Source organism: Mustela nigripes, chromosome 4 (genome assembly GCF_022355385.1).
Source record: "Mustela nigripes isolate SB6536 chromosome 4, MUSNIG.SB6536, whole genome shotgun sequence".
Taxonomy (NCBI): Eukaryota; Metazoa; Chordata; class Mammalia; order Carnivora; family Mustelidae; genus Mustela; species Mustela nigripes.
The window spans coordinates 17823125-17839225 of record NC_081560.1 but is presented as its reverse complement, the minus strand read 5'-3'; the positions used below and the strand labels follow the sequence as shown (position 1 = coordinate 17839225).

Genomic DNA, 16101 nt, shown 5'->3' with positions numbered 1-16101 from the left:
TGAGCACTTTACTTAATACCAAGTGCTTAGTCACAGTGAGACTGTCTCACCCAATGACCCTCTTCAGGAGAACGGAGAGGTTACTCATGAAGGAACTAAAAGAGCACATCCAGGGTTCCAGAAGCTGTCCTGTACCACAGCCCACGTATTACTACAACTCCTCTATGAGACTATCGGGTCTTTCAAGTCTGAGACCATGTCTTACACACCGTCTTACCTCTGAACTGCAGAACATTACTTCACACAACGCAGTCATTTCATGCACGGAGTTAGAAGGCCTTCCGGGGGGAGCTCTCTAACAGAACTTTCTGTGGTGATGAAAACGCTCTCTGCGTTGTCTTATATGGTAACCACAGAGCACTTGAAATGGGGCTAGTGAAGCTGAGAAACAGAATTCTTTATTTTATTTACTTTTCATTATTTTTCACTTGAATTGTCTCACATGACTAGTGACTACCATTTTGGACAGCACAGCCATAAAATCTTAAAAACTATCTTTCACTACAGACCTACCTATTATTGGATAGTTCTGTTGGGGCAAGGACCCCATCATTTTACATCAGAATTAGCTGCTGTTATCAGGCATATATTTAGAAAACACATATACACATTTCTTCTGCCAAAGAGCATTTTTGGTTCTCACACAGACTGGTAAAGAAGTTCCATCTTTGCCTCAGCGTTCTCACCTATGCCTTTGACCTCTCTCTAGGGGCCAAGAGCAGAAGTGGCCCCATGCCTGTTCTAAATTGGTATTAACCTATGCCTTTCAGTGTAGTTTCCTTGAGTTTACCAAGGAAAAGTATTTTAAACTCTGGGGGGGGGGGCACAGAAGTAATTGTGTTCCACATTTTCACTTCTCCTCACTCTTCTCAGAATGGTGTAGAGATTATTCTAAATACCAGCGGTGGTTTCCCACTGATTGGCTGTGGTTCAGGAACTCTTGCCAAAGTTCTATACGTCTCAGTCTTTTTTCTTTAAATGGAGATGAATCTACTTTTCCTACGAGAGGGTCAAACAATGATTGCCCTAGAGATCAGAAGTGCTCCAAATAGAGCAGAAGTGTTTATGCTAACAAAGTCCCTAAATGTGTTGTCTTCCCAAGTGCTGGAATCAGTGTACATAAACACCATCGCTTCATAAATCTTAAATGCCCAAACTGTCCAGTCTTAACTAAGGTGAAGAGAGGACACAAAGACATTGATTTTAGTCACGTTAAGTCTGTCAGTGTTTTGCAAATGGAGAAATACAAATAGAGAAAAAGTAATGATAAAAGACTGAGCAGGAATGGAGAGAAAAAACAAAACAAAACAGGCCATAACCTGTTAGCCTGCTCTTAGTGGGGCTTCATGTTTTAGATTCCACTGACTGGAGAACAGAAACAACTTGAGAAGATAGAGCTCTTCAGGTTGATCCCTTTGATTCTTACTCAGTATTGCTGGTCTTGACAAATGTGCCTTGGTGATTGCATGTATTTTTTTTTTCTTAAGTAGCACAGATTTTTGGAACAAGATGGTGAAGGTTGAGCTAAAGTTAAGTCCAAACTGTATGTTACAATCCATGTATTTATTTGGTTTTTGAGTCCCAAATGAACTATTCTGTTCAGAAAAGAGCAAAGCAGGTTGATAAATTGAATTTTTTTAAAAAGGACAAAAGTTCATTTTCTGCAGTCAAAAAGAAAACACTGCCAGATTTACTGTGTAACTACTGCAAATGTGGGTTTATATAACTTTTGAGATTCATATATAGTCTTTTACCAAAGTCTTTAATTCACTTTGCAAACACTGATCAGTCAATAAAATATAGAGATGAATCAGCTGGAATTACATTTTCCATACTCAGAATGGTAAAATCTAGAATAAAAATCTGATGGTTCAAATCAGCTGTAATTCCTGGGTGCCTACTATGTCCCGATAGTGAAGAGATTTTTAAGCAATGGTTATCTATATTCATAAGTGGCCTTAAGAATGAAAATATACAGAAAATATGATCTCAAATAAAATATTTAAATACTAGTTAGAACAATCGAGCAGTGGCAAAGCAGTACATTTATTAATTACCAAAATAAATGATAGATGTTTGAGGAGAGAGATAGTCACTTCTAAGCTAGAGTCCTCAGGAAAGCCAAAATGAAAAAGTGAAATTTGAGCTAGGAATTCATGACTAAATAGAATATGGACAGTAAAATGGGGAGCCCATTCCAGATGGATGCGATGTGTGAATTGCAAGTGCAGAGAAGGAAAATTGAATGACGTGGTTGAGAAGCAATAAAATAGTTTTATCTAGGATGCCATCAGACAATGTGCTTGGAAAGAAAGTTAATGCTTTCTAAATTAGAAAATCAGAAGAGCATGTACTTGGATATCATTTAGACCTGAAAAGGAGGAAACATGGACATATCATGTTTGATGCATCCATCTTTGCTGGATGGGAGAGCAGGCATGGAACCATAATATTACATAGAGTAGGATGAAACCTTGGACCTTGTCTAGTCCAAGCACCTGATTTCACATTCCTAAGTCTGAGTCCAGATCACTGTTTGCCAAGGGTTTGTGGAGAAAGACAACCGAGGGATTGAAGTGAGTGAAGACCATTCGAAGGGCAGAGGTGAGGAATCCTGCGGGAGATGTGACACCCAGGAATCACCCGGTACATGTAGGTTGGAGAGAAGCATCACTTAGCCACAGTGAGCACCCAGCTGAAATTCACACAGAACTTTGAGGCAGGGAAACATGGATCCATCCACAAAGCCCTGAATCTCGAGAATAAAAACCAGAATACAGCTCATAGTTGTGATCCAAAATTGAAGATGGGTATGATAGACCTGGTAGAAGTTTAAAGTAACAAGAAAGTCTGAAATACAAGTTCTAGGAGGACAGGGACCTTTTCAGTCTTGTTCACTGTTGTATCCCCAGGGCATGTGATAAAACTTGGGACAACAGTAGGTGCTCAGTAAATGCTTATTGCATATTGATGGTATACATGTTTTTTTGTTGGGACTTCACTGAATGAGTCAGACCGTGAAATTTGCAGTGGGTAAATAATGGTGACTAGTCAGAAAGATCTGTATAATAATGGTATGGGTCTTGAAACATTAGGGTTCCTTGCAATAAAAGAAAAATAGTTACATTGGGGATGAAGTTATAGTGGTCAGAAGAGGAAGTGCAGTGCAAGAGAAGTGCAAGAGAAGAAACTCTAATATGACAAAAGTATGCAGTGATACTGTCCAGAATCCGAGCGTCCTGGTTTATGAGTATTAAAAAGAAGTAACAAAAATAAATAAATAAATAAATAAATAAATAAAGTAACAACAAAATAATAGAGGCTTAATCGATATCTGAAGGTTTAATTTAATTGAGATCTCTGAGACGTGATAATTCTGTTATTTAAACCAAATGGGTGTACAATTGAAGAGGCATGGGTAATTTTGAAGATCACTTCTTACCTAAGTTTATATGATCCAATGAATTAGACCAAAGGTCACTGACAATAGTCTTCTCAGAACTTTCCCAGGGCACTCTCATTTATTTCTTGAAAGGGGAAACAATTCCTAGAGGGAAATAATAGATTAGTCCAAGAATATTATAGTGGTTAAAAGCACACACTTTGAAATCTGCAAAACAGGGATTTTAATAGCTATTTTACAGGTTTATTATGTAGATAAAATAATTTAACATATTTTTAAATGGCCCAGCAGAGCTGTCAAGCCACAAAAAAAAACATAGAGGAAACTTAAATGCCTATCGCTAAGTGCAAAAAGCCAGTCTGAACAGGCTATATACTGTATGATTTCAACTATATGACATTCTGGAAAAGGCATAGTTATTACAGAAACAGTAAAAGGATCAGTGGTTGCCAAAGGTTGGGGCAGGGGAGGGAGGGAAGGGTGAGGAGATGGAGAACAGGGGCTGTTCAGTGCAGGGAAACTGTTCTGATACTAGATGGTTGATATATGATACAACATCAGGTGTGGAACCTAATATGATCTATAGATTTTAGTTAATAATAATGTGTCAGTAGGTGTTCATCAGTTGTAACAAATGCACTGCACAGTTACAAGGTGTGAATTAGGTTGTACTAGTTTTCTAGGGCTGCCATAACACAGTATCACAAAAGGAAGGGCTTAGGACAGCACAAGCATTGTCTTCAAAGTTCTGGAAGTTAGACATCCAAAATCAAGGTGTCAGCAGGGCTCCCTCTCACTAAGCTGTTCCATCTCTCTCTCTCAGCTCTGCCTTCTGCCTTCTCCGGGCATTCTCCCTGTGTCTTTACACTGTCTTCTCTCTGTGTATGTCTGCTCCTGTGTCTAGATTTCCCTTCTCTATGACAACACTAACAATATCAGATTAGGGCCCACTCATCTTAGCTTGACTTAGATCTACAAAGGCACTCTTTCCAAATAAAGTCATATTCTGAGGCTTTAGGTCTTCAATATATTTTTTAGGGGTAGGGTTACATAATTCAGTATGAACATAAAAGAAACTGGGCAGGGGAGAGGAAAGGATGGGAAATCTGCACTTTCTGTTCATTTTGTCTTTAAACTTGAAACTATTCTAAGGAATGATATCCATTAATTTAAAAAAAAAAAGGTAAGAAGAAAATAACCCAACACATTGTACATATTTAATAAACGTTAAGAGTCTTCTGGATGCTGCATTAACTTCTCCAGTGTCCCTGACACAATAGATTTTATTCTTGATGCATTCCAAGATGAGCAATAACATTGCCCAAATATCCCAAGGCCTTCCCCAACCCATTCATTGTTCAGTTTGTGATGATTTGAAGGTAGATAGGACTTAGCTTTCTCCCTGGCTTCTCATCGTAATAACTGAGTGGTAGATTAGAAAGCTGTCTGCTCACAATGTTCTCCTGCCCTTAACTGGATTTTGTGGTGTCATTACCAGAAGGAAAGGGCTGCATGTTAACTGATTTGGAATCTGTAACACTGACTTATTTCTTAACTACAGCAGCATAGATTATGCCCTGTCTTAAGAAAATCTAGTATTTGGGGGCGCCTGGGTGGCTCAGTGGGTTATAAAGCCTCTGCCTTTGGCTCAGGTCATGACTCCAGGGTCCTGGGATCGAGTTCCGCATTGGGCTCTCTGCTCAGCAGGGAGCCTGCTTCCTCCTCTCTCTCTCTGCCTGCCTCTCTGCCTACTTGTGATCTCTGTCAAATAAATAAATAAAATCTTTAAAAAAAAAAAAAAAGAAAGAAAGAAAATCTAGTATTTGGGAGCTCTTATTGAAAAGACACAGGTATCCTAGCTAATGATTCATCAGCAGAAGTCATGTTGGAGTCTTTTCAATAGCATGACTACAATCCTCCCTTACAATACAAAAATTTAATTTTTCTCATAAAACTTTCAAGAACCTCTTTGGTGAGTGCTGTGAAGTGTGTAAACCTGGTGATTCACAGACCTGTACCCCTGGGGATAAAAATATATGTTTATAAAAAATAAAAAATTAAAAAAAAAAAAAAAACCTTTCAAGAACCCATCTGTCACATTCATGGGTATATATCTTCCCCAGCGTATACTTCTCTTCAGGCTAACCTGACCATTTGTGACCCTCTAGAGCTCCACAGTTTACAGAATCTCTTTGCCTTGACATTGGTTGAGAGTTTGTTTCCCAACCAGTGTTGCTAGAAGAGACTCAGCATTGACTGAGGGTAGGGGAGGAAATGAGAGATTAGGATCTGGGGACATGGAAGCCACTGCTCCCCAGTAAAGGGGGGAAAATCACTTACAGTCTCCCCAGACATGGCTCCCCTTAATAGGACAGTGCTAGAGAAGTTTGGAGGAGCTCTGGGGGATAAGAGTGTGATGATTAAGGAAGACCTCCAGCCCCAGCCTGGTGGGAGAGCAACTGAGAACCATTTTCATAATCATACACACCTTCCCTCTCCTGCACAACCTCATATACCCTAATGGAGGGTCCTACCTCCATCATGCACGTGTGCACTCTCCTCTCTCTCAGATGCTCTTGCCACATGTCCACAAACTGTAACCCAGAAAGGTACGTGTCTGCGTAGATGCATCCAACAGTGACCCCCTCCCCCACCCCTAGTGCCCCCACGTACATGCTCCGCAGCTTTCACATGAATAAATGGACAGATAGACTTTGTCTAGGGCTGGGAAAGAAAACAAAAAGCACCCAAGTAAGTACTAAAAGGTGAGGAGTAGGTGGAAACAATGGGTAACCAAAGAAGAAATTGCGTGGGGAGAGAGCCCGGGAGGGCGAGCAGCCAAAGGGGCCACATGCTCTTACTCAGTCTCCCCGCCCTGTGAGCACTCCGAGACATGGCCAGGCTCTGGCAACAGTGCGTGTCCCCAGCCTGCTTGGGGGTACTGACTTCGCTGCTGTTAGCACCTGCACACCTGTGTAGCCTGGGGAACTCAAGGCGTGGCTACTAACCAAGCAGCCCACAGGCCAACAGAGCTTGGGGGAGGAAGGAGCAGAGGGTTTCGGGGATGCTTTTCAAGATACTTGGATAAATTAAGAAAAGTGAGGGCACCTGGGTGGCTCAGTGGGTTAAGCCTCTGCCTTCCGCTCAGGTCATGATCCCAGGGTCCTGGGATGGAGCCCTCCACTGGGCTTTCTGCTCGCTGGGGAGCCTGCTTCCTCCTCTCTCTGCCTGCCTCTCTGCCTCTCTCAAGAGAGATCTTGTGATCTCTGTCAAGTAAATAAATAAAATCTTAAAAAAAAAAAAAAGTTAAATTGTTTACTTACAGACAGACCTCTTTCTCCCATTTCTGTTTGCTGTTGCTATAGTTATCAGCCAAGTGGTTCGTCTACAACAAAAGACTGCACGGAAAAAGGGATGAGAAGAGTTTACTCTCTCCCTGCATCTAGGATTCAAGTCCCCGAAGTTCAGTCCCACTGCCCATAGGGCCCTTCTCTTCCTGCACTGCACTCAGAATGGGAGCCCACTTGGGGGTGGGGCGGGGGGGCGGAGACACACCCCCCCCCACCACCACTACCTCTTAAGGGATGCTCAAATCACTTGTTGTCCATTCTGATAACTATGGAGAGATCAAGCTGGAAAACGAAAAGATATTTATGGTTGATGAAATAGTAAAGGAAAACAGTTTCTTTTCTTCATAACCAGCAAAGTACTTAGAAAGTACTCTTGTTAAGAGTAAGATGGAGAAACACCTTCAAATTTTAAAATTCCCAATAAACACCAAAATTCAAATTTCTTAAAGATTTATAAGCAGTATAAATAATACCCTGAGGAATAAGAAAGGGGGAAAAATGCAAACATTGCGTAGTTGTGTTTTTGTTGGCAGAGATTTTATTTTTGTTTTTGTGAGTTTTTTTCAGGGGAAAATGCTTGAAAAATTAAAGAATCTGACAATTTATTTAGGATACTTTCTGAGCCTGGCTTCAAACTCCCGAGTTTTGCTTTTTGCACCCCTCAAGCAAAAATCTCATTAGGCGATGGCTTTACGTTTTGCACAGCTCCTTATTTTCCTACGCAGGGCAAATGGCTCGTCTCGTGTGCACAGAAAGGGCTGGAAAATATTTTTTGTGATCTGAGTGCAGCAGAGAGTCTAGGATTCCAGAGGAAGTGGAGGCCTCCCTCTCCACACAGGAAACAATCTTCAAGCAGGCCTTAAATGCCAGATTCCAGGCCGAGTTTAACTAACCACTGACAGCTCTGTAAACAAAGCAAGGACAAAAAGAGCCCGCTTCCCCTTTTCTGGTAGTCATTTTGGGTTTGGGGGCTGCAGGGGAATTCTGGAATCCTTGGCTTCATGGCACAGGAGCGCAAGGGAAGCAAGTTCCTCAGTTGAAGAGCTGGAAAGGGAAGATCTTTCTGGGATTAAAACCATCACGGAGGAGGTAGGAGAGGATAAAACGGTTTGGTCACAAAGAGCCGGGACTTTGGAGCTCTGAAACAGCTTGATCATCTGCAACTGCTTTTAAAAATGCTGCTGACTTACGTTTATTCATGGTATTATTGTTGTGGTCTTTTTTTTTTTTTAATCATTCTGATATTAATATTCTTTCAAAATATACAAATTATGCCTGGATACTTCTATTATTTTATTACTATTTTCATTCTTTTCCTTTTCCTTTTCTCTTAGTACCTACATATTCCTTTTTGCGCCACTTCTTTTTTTCTTCTTTCTCTTTTCCTCTTTCTTTGTTCACTTTTTCATAACCTTTGTCTGTGGCTCAGAAAGTTACAAAGAATAAAATCATTCAGTAGCTCTTAAGTGTTTTTACCAGGATTTCAAATCTTCAAAGTCTCTCTGTCTCCTGAGGTTTTTACTTATTGATTTTTAACTGTAATCCTGGGATCTTTACTTATTTGTCTCTAATAAGTAAGTTTCATGAATGAGACTCAATTTAGTACATGAAGGACTCAGCTCCGGAGCCAGAAATTGGTCACTAGCCACCTTGCCAGCCTTCTAAGGTGTTTTTCTTCAGAGTAAAGAAGAAGAGAGAGGGTGAAGAAATGGCAGGGGGCCAAAGCTGAAAGTGATTCATGGGAAACACTTTGATTCATCTGTGATATTGACCTACCTCCTCCCTGTTAGGTCCAGATTCTCCTGTCTCCCTAGACCTGAAGCCACACCATGGATGATTTTGAACGTCGCAGAGAACTCAGGAGGCAAAAGCGGGAAGAGATGCGTCTGGAAGCAGAAAGGTAAGGACCTAAGTTGGACAGTATTTGTATTCTGTTATTAATAGTGCTGGTTTCATGCTCCAAAGATCATCACTCTGAAGAGCCAAATATATTGCACACTAAACTGTTTGCCAAAGTAGTTATGGAAAATTCTCTTGTTATGATTCTAAATGCTGTGTAAAAAAAAGAAAGAAAGAAAACCAACATCAAGGAAGAGAGAGATTCTAGAGGAAGCAAATAGTTGCATTAAGTCAGAGCCTACACTGGAATTTTTGAATAACAAAGGCAATGTGTGGATAAAAGTTTTAAAAGCAGTTATAATGTTGAAATGACAGAAAAAATGACAAATGCTGACTATGAAACCAACTAGGAAATGGGAGTCTTTGGTCTAAAAATATAAAGGCTATAAGACCCAGATGGATCTTGTGACAAATTTTTATTCTTATTAGAAAAGTAACCAAATCCAGTAATCCACATATTAAAGGTTAATAGTTAATGGAGATTCTGAGTCTAGTTGAAAGCTGTTGTGTTGTTTGAGGCCTCTGTTGTGGTGACTTCAAGGACAGGTTGGGGCAGTGAAGCAATGACATACGAGGTATGGGGCATAAATGCATCTTGTAAAATTTGGGCCTCAGGGCAAAGGACATATAATGTGACTTAGATCAGACAGAGTAGGCATTCTTGGGTGTACCTGGCAAGAGGGAAGTATTTTATTTCAGGGAGAAACCACATGTAAATGGAGATTCTCTCCAGGCATTTGGAGATAGAAATGTTCTATCTTTTTTCAGAAAGGGAAAGAAATGATTATTAGAGGATAAGTTTGGAAACACCCAGTGTGGGGTGGCAAGTGGACAGTAGTGATAATGTCAAGAAAGCAAGCGTAGGGAGAGTGAGAGGTCATAAAGACGTAACAGAAGCCATCAGAGGAGACAAAAGTGTCAAGGACATGGGGAGAACTAAGGAGAGCATCCATGCTGAGCGGCCATCACCATCTTACAGGCAATTCCGAGCCCAGGGGGCCATACCTCTTACTCTTCCCAGTGATGTGTTACATGGCCTCGATCCAACTGAAAGTCAATGGAATACCTTGACCCAACAAATATTTATTAAGCATCAACCAAATTTCCATGTCTGTGTTAGGGACAGGGGGAGCAGTGATGAGATACACATAGGTGTGCTTCTGCTTTTATGTCCCTCATGGCTTTCTAGGAAACCAACATATAGCAAGATCAAAAAACAGACCAGGCCAGCGTCTGGGGCTAGAGGGACTCAGGAATGAGGACAGGAAATTGGGCATCAGGCTAGATCAGTATCTTCAGCATCTTTGCTTTTCTAGGTGAGCAGGGAGATGGGAAATCAATGTGCAAGGAGCACTAATACCAAATTGCTGTGATTTCAAATACTCTAATTACAGTGAACAAACTTGGTTTCCTTAGAACCAGAATTTTGCCTAAGAATTTTCTACACATCTGGTTCATCCCTTCTAGTTTTTTGTTTTGTGTACAAGGACATATTTTCCTTTAAAGTTAGTCATTAAAGGAATGTACTCAGTGAAGCTTAGTTAGGTACCCTTAATAATCTAAAGTAAATTTATACAAATTTATCCTAATTGGGGTATTATGTTCCATCTGATTCCTTTTCTTTATTTTTTTTTTCCCAAAGGAAGCATTTAACTGTTTCCTTACACTTGTACTGTTTACCTTTTCATGTTTCAAGATGAACCTTCTAGGTCTGTTATTCTGTGATGTGTTAAATAAATCCGTGTTCACTCTTTAGGATTTTATAAAATCTGATGGCTTATGGGAAAGTGAAGGTCAGGTTTTATGGTCCAACCAACTTTGATGGTAAAGTTCAGGGTGTGTACAGGAAACAGATGGCCTGAGCCAAAAATCAGGGACCATCCAAATTCATGGTTTTGATCTGAAGATAAAGGACATAGAAGACCCTGGGCAAATCCCTCTTCCTTTATCTTTAGCCCTGGCTTCCTCATCTGTAGCAGGAGTCGGTTTTTCTCTAGGGGATTGGTGGTCATTTTCACATTCCTTTTGCTTTTGGTATTGTCTAACTTTTTTTTTTTCACTATGGTCATATATTACTTTATTTAAAACAGTAAGGCATTTTGCATTTTGGAAAATGTGACCCTGTGGCCTTAGACATAATTTCCCAGGGTCAGACTAGAGAAGACCTAAATGGCCTTTGGATTTAGGGAACTAAAAGAAAGGACTCAACCTAGACCAGGAGTGCTGGTGGAATAAAAATAGAGTGGCCTCAAGGCTCAGAGCTGCAGATTCATTCATTCACACTTCCCATAAATTTTTAGTGGGCATCTACTCTGTTCTAAGCCCTATTTTGGGCACTGAGGGTAAACCAACAGAATGACAGAATTGGGAAAAGTATGCTTCATGCTTTCAACCTGTCAAAACCAAGTGATGATCAAGACACTACATATTATATCCTCAAGTATAATTTATACCCCAGTACTCCTTAAAAAGTATTAAAGATGGCTTGTGCCCTTTGTATGCTATACCCCTGCAGACAGTGTGGGGAAAGGGACACCACAGAGAAGAGAAAGTCTATTGACTTCCACTGCCTGCACACAAAGGCTCTCCAGATAAAAATACCCTGTTATTTCAAGTAGTTGTTATTGGGCTTGACGAGCAGGTGCAGTTCAGCTTTGCAGTGATAAATAATTGAAAACTTGTACGTTCACCAGATGTTATAACCACAAATTAAAACAACCCAGATTCTTACACATTTCATTCTTCAGAATAAATTTAAAAGGTTATTTAAAAAGCTAACCGTACGTTTTGTGCCTTGCTGGCTTTCACGGGTTTGGGACCAGAATGCCGTCACTGCATCACGATGCCCCGGGACCGTCATACACCCACCTTGCTCTTCTGGTTCTCATCTGGGCTCTTTGAAATCATGTGGCTTTCCATAGCCTGACTATGAGCCTGGTCCATCAAATACATCCTTCCCTTCTTTGTCCTTCCCTTAGCCTACGCATCTTTTTGTTACTCAGCTTGTCCTTGTCCTACATTTGGCTATATCATTCTTTTTTTTTTTTTTTAAAGATTTTATTTATTTATTTGAGAGAGAGACAGTGAGAGAGAGCATGAGCTAGGAGAAGATCAGAGGGAGAAGCAGACTCCCCGTGGAGCTGGGAGCCCGATGCGGGACTCGATCCTGGGACTCCGGGATCATGACCTGAGCCGAAGGCAGTCGTCCAACCAACTGAGCCACCCAGGCGTCCCTGGCTATATCATTCTTGAGTCCTTAAGATGATTTGGTAGAAGGAAGTACTTCATTTCATCATCATCAAAAAAAAAAAAAAAAAAGTATTGACTCTTTATAAAGCACAAGGTATTACACTGAATCACAGGGATAAGTGGTCCCAGTCCAAGCAGTATCCCAATAGTCACAAAGCTCATATCCTTGGTGGATTAGTAACTTCAGAGCAATCTTGAGCAAAAAGGGGCAAAAACATTGCAATAGACAAAATAGACTGAACAAGGAATCAGTGAAAATTCTAAGTGCATTGTTTCTAAGTAAAAGATACTATTTGTACACACCTTAAATTAAACTGTATTTTTAAAGTAGTTACCTATTTGAACAAATAATAGTTTTGCTCTTTATTTTTCATCTATATCATGAGATAAAAAAATTAATGTGTTTATTCTGCTTCCCTTCCTATATCTATCTTTTATTTCAGTCCCTCTCTGCCTTTGTCTCTGTGTTTCTCAGTGCGTCTTAAATGTGTTTTCCACTGGCCTGTGTGCATCTTCATTAACCCTTGACTCGTGTGTTTCCATTTCTTCTCCTATCTGCATACCTAATCCATCTTACCCTGGATGATTTACGCAGGTGCTTTTGTATCATCAGGGCATACATACATTTCAAGGGGGAAAATGTAGGGAAGAGGAAATATTTTCGAAGGGGTCAAATTCAGCTCTTTTCCTGCTCAAGTAGAAAGTAGAAGTAGAAAAAAATGCTGGGCCTTTCATATATATCTGGCAAAGATGGACTGATTACAGCACCAGCGGTCAGTATGTCTGAGTAGAACATATATGTCCTATATAAATGAAGACACACAAGAAGGCATTAGCAGTGGGAAACAGTAGAGCTTAGTAGTCAAGGGTGTGCCTGTGCTTTCAGATCCCAGGTCTACCACTTAATTACCCAAATGAGCTTAAAAATTATTCAGTATTTCTAACTTTGTTTTCTCCTCTCTTAAATGGGGGACATAATATTCACCTTATTGTGCTTTTGCGGGAAAACAAAGGTAATACTTGGAGGTATTAACACAGTACTAATTACCTAGTATTTATTACCTAACCACTTCCTGAATGATCATTTTTGTCTATTGAGTGTTATTCAATAAGCATCTTTATTAATTATTACTATAGTTATCTAATTTGATTCTCAAAACACACAAAGAATTAAAGATACTATTTTACATTTACCATAAAACAGAACAAAATAAAAAATATGAAGCTTTTCTTTCTGCACTCCTCAGAGGCTCCAGGAACCTTAGGCAAAATGAAGAGCAGGAATTTGCTACTTAGTGATGAATTTCGAGTGGAGGTGATGGGTATCAGGGCTCAAGGAAGGACTGCTAGATGGTGTCTCAGCCACAAAAGTTGACACCCATTCCGGTGGAGTTCCTCTTTTACATGTTGCCAAAAGGGTTTTGAGCTTGGGTTTGTCTGCTGAGAAACCAGCAGTGAAGTTTTCTCCATGAGGTCTTCAGTCGGTCACACTTTTCCCAGTGCTGGGCTTGTTCACACAACAAGCAGCTCTCCCACTTTTCAAGACATGAACTCATTACATTCCCAGCTCATGCCGTCCACATCCAACACTGAGTTTCTCTTTTTGATCAGAAGAAAGGCCCCTATTGTAGAGTGGCGTTATCAGATTCAGAGGCTCAAAGACATAAATAAAGAGAATGGAAACACTCTTGCTGTTGTCTTCATTCATACATTTTTATGAGCCTCTGAAATACACTGATGATTAGACATTTTGAAAGTAAATATTTTTACTATAGTAGAAAAACAAACAATTTTTTTAAATCCACTGAGTCTAAGTAGCTCCCTCCCAGGACTTGGACACTAAAAGGTTTTTACCTGATTTAATAGTGTAGCCAATCAATGGTTATACGATACACAAACACAAAAATGCTCTTATTTACAGTGCTTAGCATTGAGGTCTTGAAATTTTAAATCAGAATCTTTCAAATGCAATTTTTTGTTATTCTGTAATCAGAAAATTATTTCTCATTAGGAAATGAAATAAAACATTCCTTTGGAACTGTCTAAATTATTAGAGCATCTAAATTTGTTCAAAACTATCCTTCACCTCTCAAGTCACTCCAAGGGGCAAAACAAGTGTTAGGACTTGTATCTACATTTCTGCTTTGAGTTAAAAGTTCTTTTCAATTAATTTTTTGAAAGAGATTTTAAATGATTTCTGTAAAGTTTTTATATTTATTTGATATTATTTAGGGTCAGCCCCACTTGAATGTGGGGGCACGGACAAAATGAGATGGATAATCTTCACCTGAGAGATCTTTGCTTATTTGTTTGTGTCCAGCCACATAAAGAATCAAAATATATATACATATGCATATCCTCCCTCTCGTGTTCTCTCTCATTCTAAATAGACATTATTTATTCTCTGTCAGTTTATAATTGGTGAGATTATAAATGGTGAAGATGGCATACTTGAACCAGTTTCCACTAGCCTAGTAAATTCCTCTGCCACTAAAGTATCCCGCTTTAAGGTGGCGTGGAGCATCAAGGCTCTACCCAACATGGCAGCCATTCAATGGAACTTGAAAATCTAGATTCTTTTTAAAAGTGTTTTTCTCAGCCTGGGGTACCTGTTTGGCTCAGTGGGTTAAAGCCTCTGCCTTCAGCTCAGGTCATGATCTCAGAGTTCTGGGATCGAGCCCTGCATCTGACTCTCTGCTCAACCGGGAGCCTGCTTCCCCCACACTCCCGCCTGCCTCTCTGCCTACTTGTGACCTTGGTCTGTCAAATAAATAAATAAAATCTTTTTAAAAAAATGTTTTAACATATTTTTATCCAAGTGTAATTAACATACAGTGCTCTTAGTTTCAGGTGTACAAAGAAAATCTAGATTCTTGAGGACCTCATATGCTGACTTATAACTTCCTTCTTAGGAAAATTGTGATATATATATATATCAATATATCACATATATATATATATATATCACAATTTTCCTAAGAAGGAAATTTTCCTAATATATATATATTAGGAAAATTGTGATATATATCAGTACACTTGACACTTAAATTAGTGAATTTTTCTTATAGGCTGTGTGTGTGACACAATTTATCAGTCTTTAGTCACCTGAGGAAAATCAGAATGATGTGTTTTTTAAGCATATGGGCGACAAAGTCTGACAGACCTGAGTTCAAATCCTAACTTTGACAACTACTAGTTGGGTGGCCTTGTGACGAATTACTTAAACATACTTTGCTTCTATTTCTTTATGTATAAAAATGGGAATAATTATTCTGCCTCATAGTCACTGTGAAGATTAGACTAGTTAACCTGTGTAGAGAAACTAACACAAGCCTGGTACATACTATATGCTCAATATATGTTAGATGTTATTATTAAAACCATATTAATGTTTTAGTGTATCTTTGGCACAAAATAATATTTTACTGAATTTGAATTTTTATTCATGTCAGTTCATTCATTATGATATGCCGCATCCTTACTGCAAAGCTTCTCTCCTGTGCTGATCTCAGTAGTTGCTAAGATGTTTCTGTTGAGGCTGGGAAAGAGTTAAATCTTTTTGGAGTGCTTGGGTAGCCCAGTTGTTAGGTGTCTGCCTTTAGCTCAGGTCATGGTTCCAGGGTCCTGGGGTTGAGCCCCGCGTAGGGCTTCCTGCTCAGCAAACCTGCTTCTCCCTCTCCCTCCCTGGGCTGCTCCCCCTGCTGTGCTCTCTCTCTCTTTGTCAAATAAATAAAATTTAAAAAAAAAAAAAAGAATTTAATCTTTGGTTCCATCTAAGTCTACTGCACAAATGTAATTGCTATATGAGATTTAAAAATCACAGACTAGCCATGTGGTTAATTTTCTAATTCATTAATGATATGTTTTTTTATTTAAAACAGTAAGTGTGTAAAAACTCAGAATTTTACCTAAAGAGTTCAGTTCAGCAAAGTAGTTCTCAAATGGAAAAGAGTATCAGCCAAATATCTCATCCAGTGTTATAAGGAAGGAACTGTCTTTGTTCATTATCAGCCAAGTGCCAGCTTAAGCGGTACACTCTATTTACCTTACATAATTTGATTGTCACAACAACCCTATGCCTTGTTTAGTCTGTTCAGGCTGAATACCATAGATGGCATGGCTTATAAACAACAGAAACCTCTCTGGAGGCTGGGCAGTCCAAGATCAAGGCGCCAGCAAGATCAGGATCTATGAGGTTCT

The 16101-nt window shown here is 39.6% G+C and overlaps 1 protein-coding gene across 5 annotated transcripts in view; it reads left to right on the top strand.

Annotated features, from left to right (window-relative positions):
- Positions 1-16101, top strand: part of CALD1 (caldesmon 1) — a 184452-nt gene that overhangs the window by 77282 nt on the left and 91069 nt on the right. For 4 of the 5 annotated variants that reach the window (XM_059396375.1, XM_059396379.1, XM_059396380.1 and 1 more), the window contains exon 3: positions 8544-8653. In XM_059396375.1, coding sequence (XP_059252358.1) covers positions 8583-8653 — 71 coding nt within the window. In that variant the 5' untranslated portion in view covers positions 8544-8582. Of the gene's footprint in view, positions 1-7705; positions 7843-8543; positions 8654-16101 lie in introns of those variants that run through there. The other variant, XM_059396376.1, reaches the window with a different exon arrangement.